The 20,044-nt window shown below is 43.2% G+C and overlaps 1 protein-coding gene across 3 annotated transcripts in view; it reads left to right on the forward strand.

The window, feature by feature from the left end:
- Window positions 1-20,044, forward strand: part of ebf1a (EBF transcription factor 1a) — a 125,586-nt gene that overhangs the window by 95,524 nt on the left and 10,018 nt on the right. For all 3 annotated transcript variants that reach the window (XM_033974368.2, XM_055224647.1, XM_033974369.2), the window contains exons 11-13: window positions 5,358-5,446; window positions 16,617-16,682; window positions 19,046-19,205. In XM_033974368.2, coding sequence (XP_033830259.1) covers window positions 5,358-5,446; window positions 16,617-16,682; window positions 19,046-19,205 — 315 coding nt within the window. The remainder of the gene's footprint in view (window positions 1-5,357; window positions 5,447-16,616; window positions 16,683-19,045; window positions 19,206-20,044) is intronic.

Genomic DNA, 20,044 nt, shown 5'->3' on the forward strand with positions numbered 1-20,044 from the left:
TTTGCTTTTACTCTTAGTTTTGTGGTTTAAGGCGTAAATTTGTTTCAAAATAATCGTTTTATCATGTATATTTTCTTCCGCGGTACATCGTTCGTCAAAATGCGTGACAGGCCTAGTTGTGTTTTTCTGTTGTGTGTGTATCTGTTGTGTTTGAGCCGAGCGGTGCCATCGTGGAGTCAGTGTAGGTCCAGCAGGACAGCTTGTACCCATAGCCTCTAGGGGCCTGTTTTCTGGGGCCTGGCTGCTCAGATGTGAGGGGAGCAGGGCACCAACCCTCGGGACATGGCCAAGCTGTGACCCACGGGGGGAGCAGACGGCAACGCACACACACACACACACACACAAACGCACAAACGCACAACACTCATGACGCATAATGATTGTCCAAATGATTACAATAGACATGAATGATGAGTTGTACAAGCAAAGTATCCAGACCCCGAAACTTTGCAAATGCGTCGTCAAAAGCCTTGGAAGTGTCTTTGTGTGTGTGTGTGTGTGTGTGTCAGTTGGAGGTCAAAGGTCGTCTAAGCGTGGTTGTGTAATTTATCCAGGCAGAGCAGGCGCCGGGCGTACACACAGGAATAGATTTATCAACACCTTAAGGCTATGTTTCACTTACGGGCTTTGAGTTTAGGTGGAAAACTTTTACCTTGACCTTGTACTGCATATCAGAGTACAGAACAGACAAGAGTAGATACAGCTAGTAAAGTGGTACAAAAATACTGCACTCATGCTAAATATACACAACTCTGAATGTGCGGTTGGTTCTTAAAGGTCCTGTATTGCGCAAAACTGACTCTTGTGAGCTGTAAACCGTGTTATAATCTCATTACTACCTGCGTGTTTGAGTAACCCTTTATCACGAGTCCGTCGAAATGCTCCGTTCCACTTTGTGATGTCATGAAGTGCTAGTTTTCAAGTTAACATCTACTTTTTTACCTTTAGTTCGGTAGAAATGTTTGATTCCAGAGCTGAAATGATCCAAATGATTCTAGAAATGAAGGTGTGTGGAGTTTAAAAACACTGTGGAGCACTTCCTGTATCACCACGCAATGACATCACAAGGTGGAACAGAGTGTTTTACGTTTGAGAGAAGGACTCAGCACCGATATATAACTGCTAGCGTTGATGAGCTTCGTTTGACCGGAGCCGTGTGTAAACCATTGGTGTTTTATTGCCGCAAAAACGCCCACATTCTTGTTCAGAGTGGGGTCGCCTCTCCACAGAGCTGACCTGTAACTTGGCCTGATGGCGCGAACTTGTGGTCTCCATGGTGACTATTAATGACAGTAATAGTAGTGACAACATGAACAGCTACGGCTATAATTGAGGAAGTCGGGTTCTATGTTGGTTCACTTTTTACTTATAGCCTGTTTAATTTTACTTTCACTTTCACTTTCGCTTTAATATTTTGTCACAGCACATCTTTGTTTGCTTTGACGTTGAGCACAGGCCACAGCTGTTCACGGTTATGGGAAGAATACTTTAAAAATGTATTTAGTTACAGAATACTGAATACCAATCAGAGTACAGTGGATTTTATTTTTTTTAGTACAATTTTGCATGTTTTTTGTTTTTTTTTCATGTATGAACGTGCATTATGTTCTGCATCCTGATTGGCTAAGGGACATGCAGCATTTTCCGTACTTATTTTATTAACAAAGAATATTATTTATCATAGTAAGTTGGATACATTATTTACTTTGTTCATAATAATATTGGTTCCTACTTATTGTTTCACTACAGCACATTTGAGGAGCGCACCGATAAAAAAAGTAACACAAGATGAGATGAGTGAAGCTGTCGAATAAAGACGAGCTGTAACTGTCCTGTCGTGTTGGTTTATTTAAGCAGGACGTGGACACGCTGAGGGACGGTAGACGTTACGTGGCTGTAGGGGGCGCCATTACGGAATAAAAGACTCTTTGGTTCGGAAAATAACACAAGGACGACAGCAGGAATAGGTCTGAATAAGTAGCAAAAAGGGTTATAGCTGCAACAAGACGTAAGGATGGAGTCTGCTTTAGCTTTGTCGATCGGTTACTGCAGGAAAAAGAACATTACGGGACATTACAGCGGCGCCAGGACGCTGATACGTCACTATTAACCATTTCGTATGTGTCCAGCCTTGTAGATTTGATCATAAAAATTAAATTTGTTACAGTATTTCTAAAAGCTGAAGTCGTTTTTGTTTACAGTACAGTCTAGTATTTGGTTTCGTTCTATAATACTGCGCTTATATTTGAAAATCTACGAATGTTTGAACTTTGAGAGAGTTTAAACGAGAGAGAAATGTGAGAAAACGTTAACGCCTGTGTGAGAAAAGTGTATAAAGTGTGTGGTGAGGGGTTTTCCATAGAATAATTGCAAAAAAATAAAGGTTTCTACGTCGCAGATTTCGTTTATCGCGGGTTATTTTTGGAACGCAACCCCGCAATACTGTACTATAATCTGAATACAGTACCACCACGTGAAAAAGTAACTGTACTGCGTGTATTCCCATGTATTCAGTTACTCGTCCATTGGGAAAACTGTTCAAATCCACCTCTCAGATAACGTTATAAGTACTAAGTTTGTTTTTGGATTAGATTTAGGACATAAACTCTAAGTATAACAGACGTTTGGCGTGTTGCGTTTGCAGTTTAACCCTCCTCGAATGTTTAAAAAGCCCAGTTTGACCAAGCGAGTCAGTCCCCTCCCGTGTAAACCTCGTCGTATTCGCTGCCCGAAACTCCTAAGCCAAGTAACACGGAGACTCGGAAGAGGGAGGAAGTACAGCTTGGAGTGCATTAGGAATGAATTATATCGAGAGCACTTATCCGACGATCCTCCGCTCAAGTGTTTGTACGACCAGCCTCAGATCTTCATTGTATTTATTCTAACGTTTAAATATTCATGCAAAATCTCCTCATATTCAATTACGACAGCGAGACCGCAGCATGCCGAGAGTGCTTCCTCCTCCTCCTTTTTCCTCCTCCTCCTCCTCCTCCTCCTCCTCCCCGCTGCATGATCTGACTGTCTATAGTAGATGGAGTAGGTGTATGCGTGCGGTACTTGTGTGTTTAGCCTGTTCCCCGGAGCGTTTGAGCCTTTGTTATATTGAAACCAGGCTCTGTAATTGCTTATATTAGACGCTGATCAACACAAGACCACAGGACACACACACACACACACACACGCAGACATGGAGTTACACAAACACGAAAGCAACTCTTGATTCCTGACAGTCTTTTTATTAAGAGCCAAAGCAGGCGACGGAGATAGATTCATTACATCACAGGCAAACAAAGGCGCGGCAGACTTAATAGAATAGAGGACACCCACTATTTTCAACATGTTTAGCTTAATGCAGAATAATCAGTTTGAAAGATGCTTAATCGGGTCATTTCCACTATAGAGCTGCTCCGCGCAACTTTGATTCGCTCACGGAATGAAGCGCTGTGTTCTTTTTAAAGATTCAAGCCAATTATTTTAATAGACAGATGTTTATTAGTGCAGTTTTAAGCGTTCGGTCCGGCTCTTATCTCCGTAGACTGTAGATATAAATGGACATAGCTAGCGTCCAAAGAGGAAGTGCTCACGGACGCGTTTCCGGCTTCGTCGACTGCTGTCAAACTTATCATTTTGTGTCTTAAATGTTCGTATTAACCCGCTCTACGTGATCCTGGTGCTTTTATTTCGCTATCGCGTCCGTAAATCAAGATATGAACGTTAATAACAGACGAATCAGGCGGCTTCTTTCTCTGAGTTCGCTCCTGTTAGCGTTAGCAACAGGTTTGATTGACAGCGTTGCTAAGCTCCGACTCCCTGCTAAACCAGCGGTGCAGGCGGGAAGAGGCGTTACCTTCAACAACGTCGCTCCGGATTGGCTCTTTGGTTGCTATGATACTCACGGAATTCCTTGAAGCTCCAAATTCGCCGCTATAACTGCTAGCCTCGATGAGCTGTGATGTTTATTAGTGTAATATTAAGCGTTCAGTTGAAAAAAATCACAAGTCACTCCATTAAACATTTGCCCAATTGTGATATAGACGATGTAAATAAGGAGGAAGGGCATCTGGTCTAATATGTGTGTGAGTAACTGCAAGGAAGGGGTAATAATTGTTAGCTCTGGTTACGCCAAGACGCTAAGGTTTGATTCTTGATTGGGGCTTTGTCGGTGGAGTTGCGTGGTGTTTCATCCAATCCAAGTACTGTTTTTCCCCCAATATACTGCACAATAAGGAAACCTAACTCCAGATCTATATACAGTAGTAGAGTACTGTAGTATAGTAGTTGCTAACAGGTCCTGAAATGTTCCGTAGTAGCATTGGAGGATGGGTCAAATGTAGAGCCAAAGTTCTCATGCACGTTTAAAGCAAGACAAGGCAAGTTTATTCATCCACAAGGTAATTCAAAGTGCTTTACAGAATAAGAAAGACGTTCAAATCACATTTCAACGAATCAAAACATAAATAATCATCATAAAATTAACATTAAAGGAGAAAAGTGCAGAATAAAAACCTGTTTAAAGGTGCTATATTACATAAAAATGACTCTTGCAGCTTTAAGTCGTGTTCTAATGTTGTTTCCTCCGCATAAACAGACCTGGAGTTGTGTTTTGTTTCATTCACACATGTTTGAGTCGCACTTTATTATTAGTCTGTAACATCTCCAAAGCTCAAAACGCTCAGTTCCACCTTATGACGTCATAAAGTGGAAGTTTTTTTCAAATTAACAGCTACGTTTTTACCTTTAGTTCCGCAGAAATTCGCAATTCTAGGTCTGAAATGATCCAAATGATTCTAGAAATGAAGGCGTGTGGAGTTTAAAAACACAGCGGAGCACTTCCTGTATCGCCACACGATGACATCACAAGGTGGAACGGAGAGTGTTTTCCGTTAGAGAGAAGAAACACGTGCGTTAAACATGTTCAGATCGGAAAACGGTGTAACACGGGCCCTTTTCATGTTCGTCCCTTTGCGTCAGCTCGGTGGTTTTTTGGCTTTACTCGCTCGTCCTCGCCGTAAAATTCACCATAAACAAAACCATATCCAACCGATTTGGCCGTTGGCCTTGTCAGCAGCTTTCCAGATAGCTCATCGAATTTTCATTGGCTCCAGTTTTACCCTTCTCATATTAAGTCTACGGAGTCCAAAGCAATACATTACTAGTTAAATTGGTCCATCTAAACGGCCTTGTAAATGCAAAGATGAACGGCTGTTTGTCTTTCCCGCTATTAAAAGGTGATTGTCTTGAGTGAACGGTACCTTCTGTCCTAAATCAGCGCGAATTGGCGACCCTGAATACTGATAAGCCGGAGCAGTAACACTAATGAATGTCTTCTCCTCTCTCTCTCTTGTTTTCGTATGCAGCGCTGAACGAGCCCACCATAGACTACGGCTTCCAGAGGTTACAGAAGGTCATCCCCAGACACCCGGGAGACCAGGAGAGATTACCCAAGGTACCTCGCACATCTACAACAACCGCTCTTATGTGTTCAAGCTCACGCCGTTTGTCACGAGCGATTACGCCTTCGGACATCACGGAAACGCTGGAATGTATGGACAACGTCTAAGGTTTCAACGGTTTAGACGCCAAAAAAAGTCGCAGACAACCACAAAAAAAGGTCACACGCTGTAATATTTCGTTGGACCGACTTTAGCTTTGATTACGGCGCGTGTTCTTTGACGGTTTTGGGATAGTGAACATCAAAATATTCAGCAATAGCAATTAAATCTTTGTTTTTGCATTTGTTGATACAGATTTTATCCATAAATTCCTGCAAATCGATGATGATGCCGCCATTTTTGACATATCCAAGTAGAATCAAACTTACCTAACAATTCATTTGGAAACTTACTAAGCCGGGAATGGTTAGAGCACATGTCAAACTCAAGGCCCGTGGGCTAAATGCGGCCCGCCATGTCATTTTATGTGGCCTGCGACAAAGTAAATTAAAAGGTATGACTGTTTTAATATGTCAGTTTATCATCAGATACACAGTTAAACAGCCATTTTTTCATATCTATGCAAATCCATCTGCAGTATTTGTAACTTGAATAAGTAATAAATATAAAAACGGTTAATTTACAAGATTCAAAAGGAGCTGCATTTATTTGACATTAAATTTGGTCGCATTTAGTGACGTTTATCTTACAGTTAGTTACATCTGGCCCTTTGAGAGCGGCCATTTTGTTGATGTGGCCCTTTGTGAAAATGAGTTTGACGCCCCTGGGTTAGAGAGACCCCGGACGAGCCCCAATATGTTACAAAACCATTCGCAGGGTAGAAGGAAGTAGCACGAAGCTGGATGTAAAAAGGTAAATAATAATAATAACGAGGTAAATCAGGATGTCACAATAACCATGGACTTAAAACAAACAAGAAATTAACGAAAGAAGGCTCAGCGAGGTTAAAACTGGTTAACGGTGAATGTTGTAATGACTGACAGTTTAATAATGTTCATTTTACAGTTTTTAAACGCGCAAATGACGGTAGATTGATCCGATAGGTGAGAGCGGGGTTGTTTGCTGTAGTCCAGGAGTAGATCGTGGGCAGCCGGGTCAGGGACGAGGTGAGCAGTACCGGCAGAGGCGAGCTGGGGAGGACGGTTTGAGGTTCGTACCGGTCGTGGAGAGCTGGGTCGGAGACAGAGGAGCTGGGATCTGACGATGAGCAAAAACATCCAACTTAGAAATGAAATGAGACACCGTACCGCTGCGGATACGTGGGAGATCTGGCGCTGAGTGTCAGGTCCTGGCTCGCTTTGTCCTCCCCAGGTGCAGCTTGATTGGCAGTTAGTTGCAGGTGTGTGTGGGCGGAGCTCGAGTCTCCGCCCAGCTGCAGAACAAAACACAAGGCAGACTGGGATCTTGACAATAAAACGCAAAAAGATCAAAACTACTCTGTCTCAAAATTAGTTCAGAGTTCTGTAAGTTACAAGAGCGAGGAGCGGCAGGGGGGCGGGGCCTTTTACGGTGCGCTGTCACAGGTGGAAAGCCGGGATACGCCAGGCTTTGGATTGTCACTCCAATCACACGCAGGGCCCTGGAGTCTAAAACATGCCAGCTTGAGGAGCGCACCAATGGCAGGAGAGGTCCGTGGCCTGGAGGTTTGCATATGGACAGAGCGACAGCAGGGACAACATAAAATACACGACTGAAGGAGGAGCTGGAGGCCAAGCGTCGTAACAATTGTTCAATTCAATTTCGCTTCTGCAACGTCACAAGATTTATTTCCATCCAGTGTTGCGTTAATTTCTCACCAAGATGTTGCATTAATGATGGTGGAGTCTGGACAAAGCTTCTCCAGCTCATCCCAAAGATTCTCAATGGGGTTAAGGTCTGGACTCTGTGGTGGACAATCCATGTCTCCCTGAACCGCTCTTTCACGATTTGAGCCCGATGAGTCCTGGCATTGTCGTCTTGGAATACGCCCAAAAATCCATTGATGGAATAACCTGGTCATTCAGTATATTCAGGCGTCCGCTGACCTCATTCTTTGACCAACCGGAGCAATACCGTATCTATTCACGTAGTTAAATCCAGGTGGCGACTTTTTTTCTGGCCGGGCGGCGTATACGGAGACGCAAGGACAACATAAGCTCGCGTACAGAGACGGGATTGTCCAACCGTCTGAGAATAAAACTGTGTGTCGTTCAGCGAAACATTCTATCATACGTTCATGGTCATTTTCTGCCCAAACAAACACTTTATTTGCTCAGCGGAAGGCACAAGCAGCACTATTCATCCTTTGCAGTGAGAGCGAGGACATTTGGACTGGCAAAGAGCGCGAGGGAAAGGAGGTTGGAGAGGAGGGAGCGCTGGAGGAGAGGCAGAAGGAGGTTAGGTGATCCATCATAGCTGTCCGGTCTTACCTCCTGCTGGGTCAGTGGATCGAAGTCAACCCCGGGTGGACTTTATTACTTCCAGCACGTACGCACATACACACACGTGCGCAAGCCGCGAATACACACCCACGCGCGCGCACGCAACCGCCACGGCAGCTAGGGGGGGGAAGTCACCGCCAGTGTTCGTGGAGAGATGGAGCGGCCAGAGAGATGCAAGGAGAAGATAAAGAAATGACTTGTCCTCTTCGGGTGTCATGTCCGCCCCGGGTACAAGACTGTGTCCCGGAGCGCTCTGGTCTTTAGCCTATCAACCCCCCGTTTCTGTTAAACATCTCTGAATCCATCCATCTCTCCTCAAGTCGCTGTCTCCTCCCCGCTCTAAATGAACGCTGCGAGCTGGCAGGCCCGGTTGTTCATTTCAGAGCTATTGATTTGTGCCTTTATTGAGGTAATAACAGTTTGTTGACCACATTTCTTTCAAAGCTTGGCCTCAATCATTAGACAGTGCCAGGGGTCGGGGAGTGCCGTTCCAAATTCTTGCGGTATATACACAAATGTCCAGTCCAGTCGCCGCTACCTACGGGCAGGGTTTCGTTTGGGAGCGCTCCAGTCAGTTTTTATTCCAGATTGAATTGATCCAGAGTTTAATGTATTCCAGTTTCTCAGAGGCTTTTTTTTTTTTTTTACAAGAGGTTTCTTAATGAAGCTATACACATGCGTAACGATCCGCTGTCCAGGTGGTAACCAGAGCGGCTGAGAACGAGTTGGACCAATGGGGGCGCAGAATACAGGTCACATGATTATTTGTTTAATTTGTCTTTTACTTAAAGGCTCTATATTGCACAAAACTGACTCTTGTGATGTTTAAGTCATGTTATAATGCTGGTTCCACATCAAAAACAGACCTGGAGTTGTGTTTTGTTTCATTCGCACATGGTTGTCCACATCTCCAAAGCTCAAAATGCTCCGTTTCCACCTTGTGATGTCATAAAGTGTTAGTTTTCAAGTTAACGTAAGAGCTTCTTTTACCTTTAGTTCAGCAGAGATGGCCAATTCCAGCGCTGAAATGATCCAAATGATTCTAGAAATGAAGGCGTGTGGAGTTTAAAAACACAGCGGAGCACTTCCTGTATTACCACATGATGACATCACAAGGTGGAACACAGCGTTTTTTGTGTGTTAAACATGTGTGAATGGAACAAAACACAACTCCAGGTCTGTTTGTGATGAGGAAACAACATTAAAAACAGAGAATAGTGTAAATAGTGTTTAAATACTTTTTTACGATTTTAGACAGATAACACTGCAATCCTGGGAAGTGTTTGCAGTAGTATTGTATAGTAAAGTTGTATCTTTGAGCAAAGCACTTCTCCCACCTATTTATGAGGGTGCAGATTAGCAACTTTGCTGGTTATAACTACATTTTAATTTCAATTTATTTTTGTATATCTCAAAATCACAACAGCAGTCGCCTTGCAGTTAGAAAATTACCATAGACTGTAAATAAATGGACGTAGCTAACCTGCTAGCCGACATGTTCCAAACAGGAAGTGAGTAATGACGCACTTCCTGCTCCATCAACTCGGCTCCAATTCACTTTCTATTGAAAAACTGTGTCCCCTCTCTCTGTCTCTGCTGCTTCAGACTCATCATTTTGGTCTTAAATGTTCGTATTAACCCTCTACATGATCCTGGGGTTCATTTATTTTTATGTTGAGTTTTATTTTGACTCTTTCTTTCTTTATTTATTTATTTATTTTTATTTTAAGTTTTTTTTTTGTTATTTTGAATTTTTGTGTGTGTGTGTTTTGTTGTTTTTTATTTAGTTATTTTGAGTTTATTTTGATTTATTTTATTTTTTAAGTTATTTTGAGTTTATTAAGATTTTTTTAAATTTGGTTATTTATTTATTTATTTATTTTTATTTATTTTGAGTTTGTTTTTTGTTTTTTTGGTTATGTTTTTCATTTTGATTTTTTTTAGTTATTTTGAGTTTATTTTGATCTATTTATTTGTTATTTTGAGTTTATTTTTTGTTTTTTCTCTACGTGATCCTGGGGTTTTTCTTTCACTATTAAGTCTGTAAATCAAGATATGAACATTAAAAACAGACAAAGGAGACACAACACGCACGTGGATGACCAACGTCCTTAGATCGTGCTTCTCGATGAGGAAAATGTCCAAAAATGTGATTAGCAGTAAACATTGAGCTTTCCAGTTGTCACGTCATTTGAGGACCGCCTATAGCGTTCAGGTGAAGCTATGGTGTAACCGGGGTCTGTGTCCGGCTAATGAGTGACCAGGCCTGTGCTCTGGATCAGGTTCCTCTTCCTGTTGACGTCTCCGCGGGGCTGACTTTACTGGAAGAGACCCTTCGCCCAGGAAATGGTCTCCTCTTACAGCAGCAGCGCGAGTCAGGCAGCACGACGCTAACCGCATTTATCTGTTTATCTGAACGACTCTGGAGCGCTGGATAATCGCGTTTAGCCACTGGACAGATCCTTTGGCTAACGAGAGACTGATAGGTACAGACAGAGCGCAGGACCCCGAGAGGAGATTAATGCAGAAAATGAGAAAGATGAACGACAGAAGAAGAAGAAGAAGAAGAAGAGATGTGGTCACAGGTGAACGGAGGGAGAAGGGCCAACATTTACGCTGTATTTCTCCTAAAAGTACATTTGTGTAGTTAAATGTGGACCTAGCTATTCTCCTGGGGGGTTTGCTTGCTCTTGCTCGTCTCCATGGAGATTGTTTTGCCTGGAATGTTCCAAACTATGGCATTAAACTGATTTATCTCACATGTATTACAGACGTTTTAGTGTGAGAACAAGACGTGGAAAACATGTAGTCTTCTGGTGAACAAAGTCACTCACTAGTCCACAGATCTGACCTGGCGGCGTCACCTGCAACTGGGGGTTCCTCCGCTTGCTCTTGCTTGTCTCCATGGAGATTGCTTTGCCTGGAATGTTCCACAGTATGGCATTTAACTGATTCATCTCACACGTTTTCATTTCGCATGAGAACAGTACTAGAAAAACATGCATATTTCCGGTGAGCAAGGTCACTACTCCACAGATCTGACCTGGTGGTGTCACCTGTAACTCGGGGTCTTCCGCTTGCTTGTTTCCATGGAGATTGCTTTGCCTGGAATGTTTCACAGTATGACATTAAACTAATTTATCTCATGTTTTTATTTCGCATGAGAACAATGTTGGGAAAAACCTGTATTCTTCCGGTGAGCAAAGGCACTCACTACTCCACAGATCTGACCCGGTGGTGTCACCTGCAGCTGTTACCAAGGAGATGCATATGTTTAAATGCCGTACTGTGGAACATTCTATTTCAAGTAGGTCTTATATTACACAAAATGAACTCTTGCGCAGAGCTAAATGTGGACCTAATTATTCTTCCGCAGGTCCTCGTCTTGCTCTTGCTCGTCTCCATGGAGATTGCGTTGCCTGGAATGTCCCACAGTATGGCATTAAACTCATTTATCTCATTCATTTCATGTGAGAACAATACTTGGAAAAACATGTTTTCTTCCGGTGAGCATGGTCATTACTCCACAGAGCTGACCCAGTGGCGTCATCCGCAGCTGTCGCCAAGGAGATGCATGCTTTTAAATGCCGTACTGTGGAACATACTGGAAAAGCGATAACATTTCCATGGAGACAAGTAGGTGGCAGATGGTCCGCCATAAAAGTTGTGGAACAATTGAACAAATGAAATACTGAACATACAGAGTTATAAGTGAGTTTTTATGTCATTTTAGGCGAAATCATCACAAAATATACGTCGTTTTTTTTGTCATGTGTATTAAATAATCTTCCAAATTAAACAAAAAAATCCCAAAAGTTCCCCCTGTTCGGTATTTCCGTGCCTACATAACGTTACGCTCTTTCAGCTCGTCGGTTTTTAGACATGATTGGACCCCATGTGCTGGGACAGAGTTTGCCAAGTTGTAAATATTTTGCATCGCGTCTCGTTGCCAAGGCAGAAGTTGGTGAGTCTTTAGCTAATCTCATTTGATTAACAACGATCAACAACAAACATTCCAAACATTCCTCTACACCAAATCTCCTCAGATCCGTCCAAATCGGGAATTACATCCACATTTATTACCAAACAGCATAAGATAAGACTTGTGTACAGCTGGCACAGCGGGATTACGACAAGTGATACTTTTGAAAAACATTGTTTGGAAAGTCTGGATTTATGAAGAGTTGTGTCGTCCTCGTGTGAACAAGAACAAACTCTTATGTCCTCGTTGTACTTCCAGTTTTAGAAGCGCATGTTGTAAGTTTTTAAGGAATGCTCCATGTAGACGAGGGGATCACTCCACGACGCCAGGTATTTTTGAACGATAAAACTGAGAAACTGTGTACAGATTATCAGAAGATTAGTCAGAAGTTTATACCATAGTGTGGAAATGTTTAGTCAAAACAAGAGACAAGCAGATACGCACTAAAGAGCGACACAGATGGGGTTTTTCACGTTTTTTTCACGGGCGATGTTGATTTTAGCATCTAGAGCGATAGCCGATATGCTCTGCTGATATTTTTGGGCCAATATGTGGGTCAGATTTGGATTATATTCCCCAATTAATGTGATTTAATCTACTTTTTGTGAACACTGGCCCCTCGTTTATCGCAGGAGTCACGTTCTAAAAATAACCCGTGAAGTATCAGCTTTATTTTTACATTATTCTCTATGTTTTTGTCTGTAAAACCCCTCACCACACACTTTATACACTTTTCTCACACAAGCGTTAACATTTTCTCACATTTCTCTCTCGTTTAAACTCTCTCAAAGTTCAAACCTTCGTAGGCGTCTTTGTCGGTGCAGAACGTTTCATTGACATCGTGGGTTTTGTCGGTGGAGAAAACAAATCGCAAACGTACAGCACTTCAGAGTCACACTGAGATCCAACGTTTATGTAAATTTGTCTGAACACATTCTGTACTGGACAGGAGACACGGCACGGAGGAGACTGATGGACAATGGTCTACAGTCCAACAGCCAATCAGGACACAGAACACAATACACGATCATACAGTGGAACAAAAAGCATGTAAAAAAGTCTGCGAAACAGCGAGACCGCGAAAGATGAACCACGATATAGCGAGAAACAACCATAGTCCCATTTTTCTGCAGTTATCACTTTGCACTGAAGTGTTCAAATACAGTTTTATGAATGAATGGAGTTTATTTTGCTTATTAGGGCTGAAGCAACGTGATTACGTAAGTCCAACCTGACCAACACATGACAACTCAACACAACTCAGCTCATATAAACCTACAACGATTTATATTTATGTTTATCTGTGCTCTTTAGACAGTAGTTTGGTCAAAAAAAGATATCGGTCAGTGCCGGAGATCGAAGGTCTATAGTCTGTACGCTTAAAAGTGGAAGTATCGGCTTGATGTATCCGTCTGTTTCTAGCACGAACCCTCAATCCCGCCGCAGAAAATATACATTTACGACACGATCGAGCAAACGTGGAACCAAAATTCAAACTCGTACGTGCTCCACCGAGGACGACAACCAACGAAAAACCCATTCATTTACAATCCGTTTTTCAATTTCACCTTAAATATATCCATACTGTACCGGAGAGAGTTACACGTGCTGTCCTGTATCAGCTGGGCTCCGTTTAGGCCCTAACTACTCACCCCTCCCTCCTTCCCTCCCTCATCCACCCATCTATCCATCTATCTATCTATCTAGCAATCCCTGGGAGGCATGGGGCGTCAAGGTACAGCGGTGAGGGGAGGAAACGGAAGAGCTGCGCATACATACTAAAGAAGCAGTTACCATCCTAGGGCCTGTACGTCTCTCAATCACCCGGGCCGGGCTCACTCTCTCTCTCTCTCCCTCTCCGTCTCCTGCCCCTTCCCTTCATCCTTTCTCCCCCTCCGCCAGATAGCGCTGGTAATGGGAGGTTAACACAGAGGCAGCGCTCCCATTATTGAGTGAATTTAGCACCTTGGACAGCGCTCTACAATCTTTATTGCTTTGCTGACCCTCTCGTCATGTCCCGGTCGGCCATCTTTGAGCGTGTGTGTGTACGTATGCGTGTGTGGGGGTGTGTGTGCGTGTGCGTGTGCCGTATGAGGTCTGATTGAAAGGCAGCGTGTCACAGAACAGAGCGCACACATGCTCGGGGGCTTGTTCACAGCGAGGGAGACACACGGGAGGGTGTAGCAGCGCGAGGACGGGGAGAGGGAGGAAGAGAAGGGGGGTCGGCAATTTTCTGGTTGTCGCGCCTCCAGCATATATCCTGGCCCCGGCACATTAAGTTTTAAAAAGGGTTCGGTGGGGCTCTAGGTGTCTACATCATCACGACTATATAAGTGCGCCCGCAGTCACGGAGAATAGAGGCGAGCGGAGGAAGAGAATGAACAACGGAGATACCAAACGGATAAATGTTTGATCTGGGAAGCCCCGCTCTGAGCTGCTCACCTCAGCACTATGTTCTACATCTGTAACGCCAGGCAGATACAAGGCACTTCGCTCGGATCATTAGCGCGCGATCGTAACACAAAAGCAGCTCCGGGGCCAGGCTGTTGTGTTCATTTTGGTTTTTGCCGCGGTAAATATTTGTAATGCAAATTGAAGATTACACACTGCGGGAGAGAGCTGTCGGGATCAGTCGGCCGTGATCTCGAGGGTGGGTTAGGGTCAGGAGGACGGAGGGAGAAGAAGTGTCGTTTGGGTTTGTTTTAGGGTGGTTTCTGTCTATAAAAACAATAACTATTACTGCTACTTCTACTAAAACCATAATACAACAAATTGAAAACATAAATAATCAGAAATAATCATCATGAGATTAACATTAAAGGAGAAAAGTGCAAAATGAAACCCTTTCAGTCACATGAACGGCTAAAAGAACTGTTTTGAGCGTGGATTTAAACATTGTCAAAGTGCTAATAAAAAAAAAAAAAATAAATACAAAAAAATAATAATAATAATAAAAAAAATAAAATAATAAAATAATAATAATAATAATAATAATAATAATGATAATAATAATAATAATAATAATAATAATAATAATAATAATGCTTTTTTGGTACTTTACAAATAATTAAAAAAAATAGTAGAAAATGAAAATCATGGTGTGAATGCCAGACTGAACAGGTGAGTTTTTAGTAGTAATTTGAAGTGCTACAGTGAGTCTGAGCCCCTGATGGATTGTGGGAGTGTGTTCTAGAGGGTGGAGGTGGTGGGGGTGGTGGGGGTGGTGGTGGGCGGTGGGGGCGGCAGCAGTGAAGGCTCGGTCCCCCAAGGTTTGGAGTAAAAAGGCAGACTTCCATAAATCCAGAGAGATGTGTGTGATGGGAAATAGGGGATGTTACATTGTCCTTAAAGGGCCCAGATGAAGAGATGTGTTTTGTTTCATTCACTCATGTTTAACACACAAAGCCAGTTCGTCTCTCAAACTGAAAATGCTCTGTTGTGATGTCATGAAGTGGTAGTTTTCAATTTAACAGCTCCTTTTATCTTTAGTTCAGGAGAAGATTGTCAGTTATTCCAGGACTGAAATCATCCAAATGATTCTAGAAATGAAGGTGTGTGGAGTTTAAAAACACAGTGGAGCACTTTCTGTATTACCACATGATGACATCACAAGGTGGAACAGAGCGTTTTGAGCTTTGGAGATGTTACAGACTAATAATAAAGTGACTCAAACATGTGTGAATGAAACAAAACACAACTTTTACACATTTACCACAAAAACTGGGACTAAGCCAGGACTAAACCAGAACTAAACCAAGACTAAACCAGGACTAAACCAGGATTCAACCAGAACTAAACCAGGATTAAATCAGGACTAAACCAGGATTAAATCAGGACTAAACCAGGATTAAATCAGGACTAAACCAGGACTAAACCAGACTAAACCAGGATTAAATCAGGACTAAACAAGGATTAAACCAGGACTAAACGAGGACTAAACCAGGACTAAACCAGGACTGAACCAGGACTAAACCAGGACTAAACCAGGATTAAACCAGGACTAAACCAGGATTAAACCAGGATTAAACCAGGACTAAACGAGGACTAAACCAGGATTAAACTAGGACTAAACCAGGATTAAACTAGGACCAAACCCCAAAAAAAGCTCATGAAATCAGATTTGCTTCAGTATCGGCGTCGTCCACATTCAGCCCGTGGCTTTACTCTCTCTGTCCCGTCTCACCCACGTCACTTTGTCTGTTTATTATTTGATCACTGTATCTGTATTTCCATCCGTAAATGACCACAGTGAGTGACATCCAGGCTCCAAACAGCTTCGCAAAAAATTCCTGTACTTGAAGCCCGCACCATTTGAGCGATCTAAAAATAAGTCTATTTTTGTCAAACGAGCCTCGGGGCTTACGTCGCGAGGAGCAGACATCCCAGTTGACGAGGGCAGTTGTGCAGGCGATGATGTGTTTGCGTTAAATGAGATTGATGGCTGATCACGGAGAGGAGATTCACAATGAGGCCGTGACAGTGGAGGGAGGAGAAGATGTAAGAACTTGCTTGACTGATAGAGCGATATAGTCTCATGTTTTATTCACTGATAACACTATCTCGCCCCTCGAACTGCCCCCGCCGCTAACACACAGCCGGGACAGGCGCCATCCCTCTTCCTCAGTCTTCCTCGTTCTTCTACCTCTTCCTCTTTTGCATTCACAGCACAACGCCACAAGTGCAATGTAATAAAAGTGACTGAACTCTTTGCCCTGGCACCTTCCTGATCAATCCCGTTCTCTTTTTTGCGTTTGATTCCAGGAGGTGATTTTGAAGCGAGCGGCCGATCTCGTAGAAGCCTTGTACGGAATGCCTCACAACAACCAGGTAAGCCCACGCATACACGGCGAACGGGGACGCTCGTGTGTGTAAATGTTGACAGAAACATCGATATCGGCGTAAAAAATATGTTTGTTGTTCGGACTGCGCTGCGGCTGGCATCAAAGGCGGCGCCTCCACCCGTCCTGATGCTTCCCCGCTGTGCAGATGCAACACCGGGGCCCACGAAACAAGCTCAAACATGTTAGAGCCTGTTATTGAATAAGTACAATGGGAGGAGATGTGATAAATACGGAATGAACAGGAGGGGGATCGTTGTGCTGATAGATTCTCTAAGGAGGGTACAGCTAAACCTTAGTGACCGTTCTGGAGTTTGGACGTTTTTGGACTCGCAGAAATCTTAATAATTAAAACAACGTGAGATCAGGAATTATAAAATGCATATTAAAGGTCTTATATTGCACAAAAGTGAGCGTAAAGTCACGTTCTAATGCTGTTAGCTCCTCGAAAACAGACCCGGAGTTGTGTTTTGCTTCATTCACACATGTTTAAGTAACTTTTTTTCGTCTCTAAAGCTCAAAATCATCTGTTTTCACTCGTAGTTTTCAAGTTAAAGCTACTTAAATATGCGTGAATGAAATAAAACGCAACTCCAGGTAAGTTTGTGATGAGGAAACAAAATTATAACGTCAGAAAATAGTGTTAATGAATAATGTAGGTTTTATTTTCACGGACTGAACTTCTACGCCTGGCGGATTAATATGGCAAAAATACGCTGCCTGGTCAAAAAAAAACTAAAGTCGCCACCTGGATTTAACTAAGCAAATAGGTCTGAGCCTTCTGCAGTTGGTCAGGTCTAGGTTCCGTGATTTTGTCTTGTTGCCGTCACTGCAGAAAAGCCTTCTTCACACAGACAGGATGTTGGAAATGGTAGTAAGGTTTTCAGTACTCAGGATATTCTGGCTTCATTTTTATCCAGAACATCAGCCGAGAAGTTGCAATCTCCAACAGCTCATCCTCTTGTTGCTCGATTCACCCGGTTTACTCAGAAGTTAGTTGTGCAGTTCGTGGGTCCTTCCTTTTTTCGTTATATATTTACGGACAAGCTTATTAGCGTGTCAGGAGGGACGGGCGAAAGTTACGTCGGAGAAGATGCGGTTGCTGATAAATTGTTTACTGTTTTTGTGCGGCCTGGGAGCAAATTTGTAACAGACTGATCTAGACCCTTTAAAGGCGTTTTGGTTTCCAGTCTCCTTTACATTGGAGGCCATCAGTGTAGCGTCGGCGAAATGTCATTTGACCTGAGCGCCATGTTTGTACGTCTGTTTTTGATACTGTCCCTGGCATTTAAAAACATTATAGATAAGTAAAGAAGCTAAAATACTATCATAGACGACTGTGTGTGCAATAAGAACAGCCTGGGAACGTCACTGTTAGCGTCACTACTTCCTGTCCAGTTTTGTCTCTATGAGGTTTTTGTAGAGTTACGCTAAAATGGATAAATATTTAAAGATGAGCATGGACAGAGAGCTGCGGGTGGACGTTAAAAAATACACAAATAAAAGAAATACTTCACTAGAGACACTTCTGTGTTTAGAAAGAGACATGTTTGTGTCTCAATGCTAACGCTAATGCAAAGTTTTAGGTATAATAAATGTTAAAACAGTGCCACAAACTGTATTCTACATTTTAAAACTATCCTGTCGTCTTTCTTTTAATTCATTTCCATTTTAAGAGCTTGTTTTGTTTATGTTTTACGATTTTAATCAAAGTTAGCATTAGCTTTGAGACACAACCAGCTTGCTATAGGATCAAAAACACTTTCAGTCCTCGTCCAAGTTCTTATTCTAGTCTTTACAACTTCTTACTAGAGAACTCACGTGTACCTCCCATTCCGAGTAGCTAAAGTGGGCGAAGTGTCTTGCCTAAGGACACAACAACAGCGCACATCCAAAGTACTAAACGCGCTTAGCTTCAGCGATTAGACAAACTGACGCACTGACAAACTAACGTGTCCGCCTTTGTTTCACGAGACGCTAAACAACGACTACGAAATATATGAAGTCGTCCAAACTTTCTTTAATGCAGCACCTCCCTCCGCTGATGCAGAAGCTGTATTAAAACCGTTTTGTGAGCGGGCAGGATGGAAACTGGAGAGGCAGCGTCAGGCTAAACATTTGATGAGGCTGTTAATGAGCCCTGCCTCCATTTACTGGAAGCAATCCCAGCTCTCCCAGTGACCACTGATAAAAACCACTCAGGCTGCGAGCTTTACAATATCACTGGTAGACATCTTACATACTGGTGAGGCCATAACGGCGCGCTGCATCATATTTTCTCTGTCCTCTGCTCGTCTCTACCCGCAGTGCTGACCAAAGCTGTTTTTTTCTTCCTCCTTTTGCCATTGTCAGGAGATGATTTTGAAACGAGCAGCAGACATCGCGGAGGCCCTCTACACGACGGTCCCGCGGGGGCACAACCAGCTCACAGGTCTGGGCAGCGGGTCGGTGCACGCGGGCATGATGGTCAACTCCTTCACCGGGTCAGAAGTGGCGCAGACGGCCAACCAAGGTGAGAGGGGCGGAGTTAAAGTCACAACATGCGCGCGGATGTTAGTGGGATTCTGGAAATGGTAACCTAACCCCACCCCCTAACCCTACTATAAACTATAACCCTACACGACTAACCCTAACTCTACTATAACTCCTAACCCCAAACCTACCCTAAATCTTACCTTACCGTAACCTACCCTAACCCCCACCCTACCCCACTAACCTAAATCCACTGACCTTAACTTTACTCTTATCCCTAACCCCAATCCTAGCATAACACTACCCTACCATAACCCGAACCCTACTCCACTAACCCTAATCCATTAATCCTAACCCTACTCTTACCCCTAATCCTACTTTAACCACAATCCTACCCTACCATAACGCGACCCTAATCCCAAACCTACCCTAACTCTTACCTTACTATAGCCTACCCTAACCTTACCCCACTAACCCTAACCCCAATCCTACCTTACCCTATCCCCAACCTTAACTCTTACCTTACCAGAACCTACCCTAACCCTATCCTACCCTAACCTTACCCCACTAACCCTAACCCTACCCTAACCTCTAACTCTACCCTATCATAACCCTACACTAACTACACTAACCTACCCTACCCCTACCCCACAAATCCTAATCCACAAGCCCTAACCCTACCCTATCCCCAATCCTACCATAACCGTACCCTAACCCCAAACTTACCCTAGCTCTTACCTTACCCTAACCTAACTAACCCTATCCCACTAACCCTAACCCCAAACCTACCTCTTACCTTATACTATCCTACCCTAACCTTACCCCACTAACCCTAACCTTACCCCACTAACCCTAACCTTACCCTACCCTAAGCCTCTG

Source organism: Periophthalmus magnuspinnatus, chromosome 10 (assembly GCF_009829125.3).
Source record: "Periophthalmus magnuspinnatus isolate fPerMag1 chromosome 10, fPerMag1.2.pri, whole genome shotgun sequence".
NCBI classification, from domain to species: Eukaryota; Metazoa; Chordata; class Actinopteri; order Gobiiformes; family Gobiidae; genus Periophthalmus; species Periophthalmus magnuspinnatus.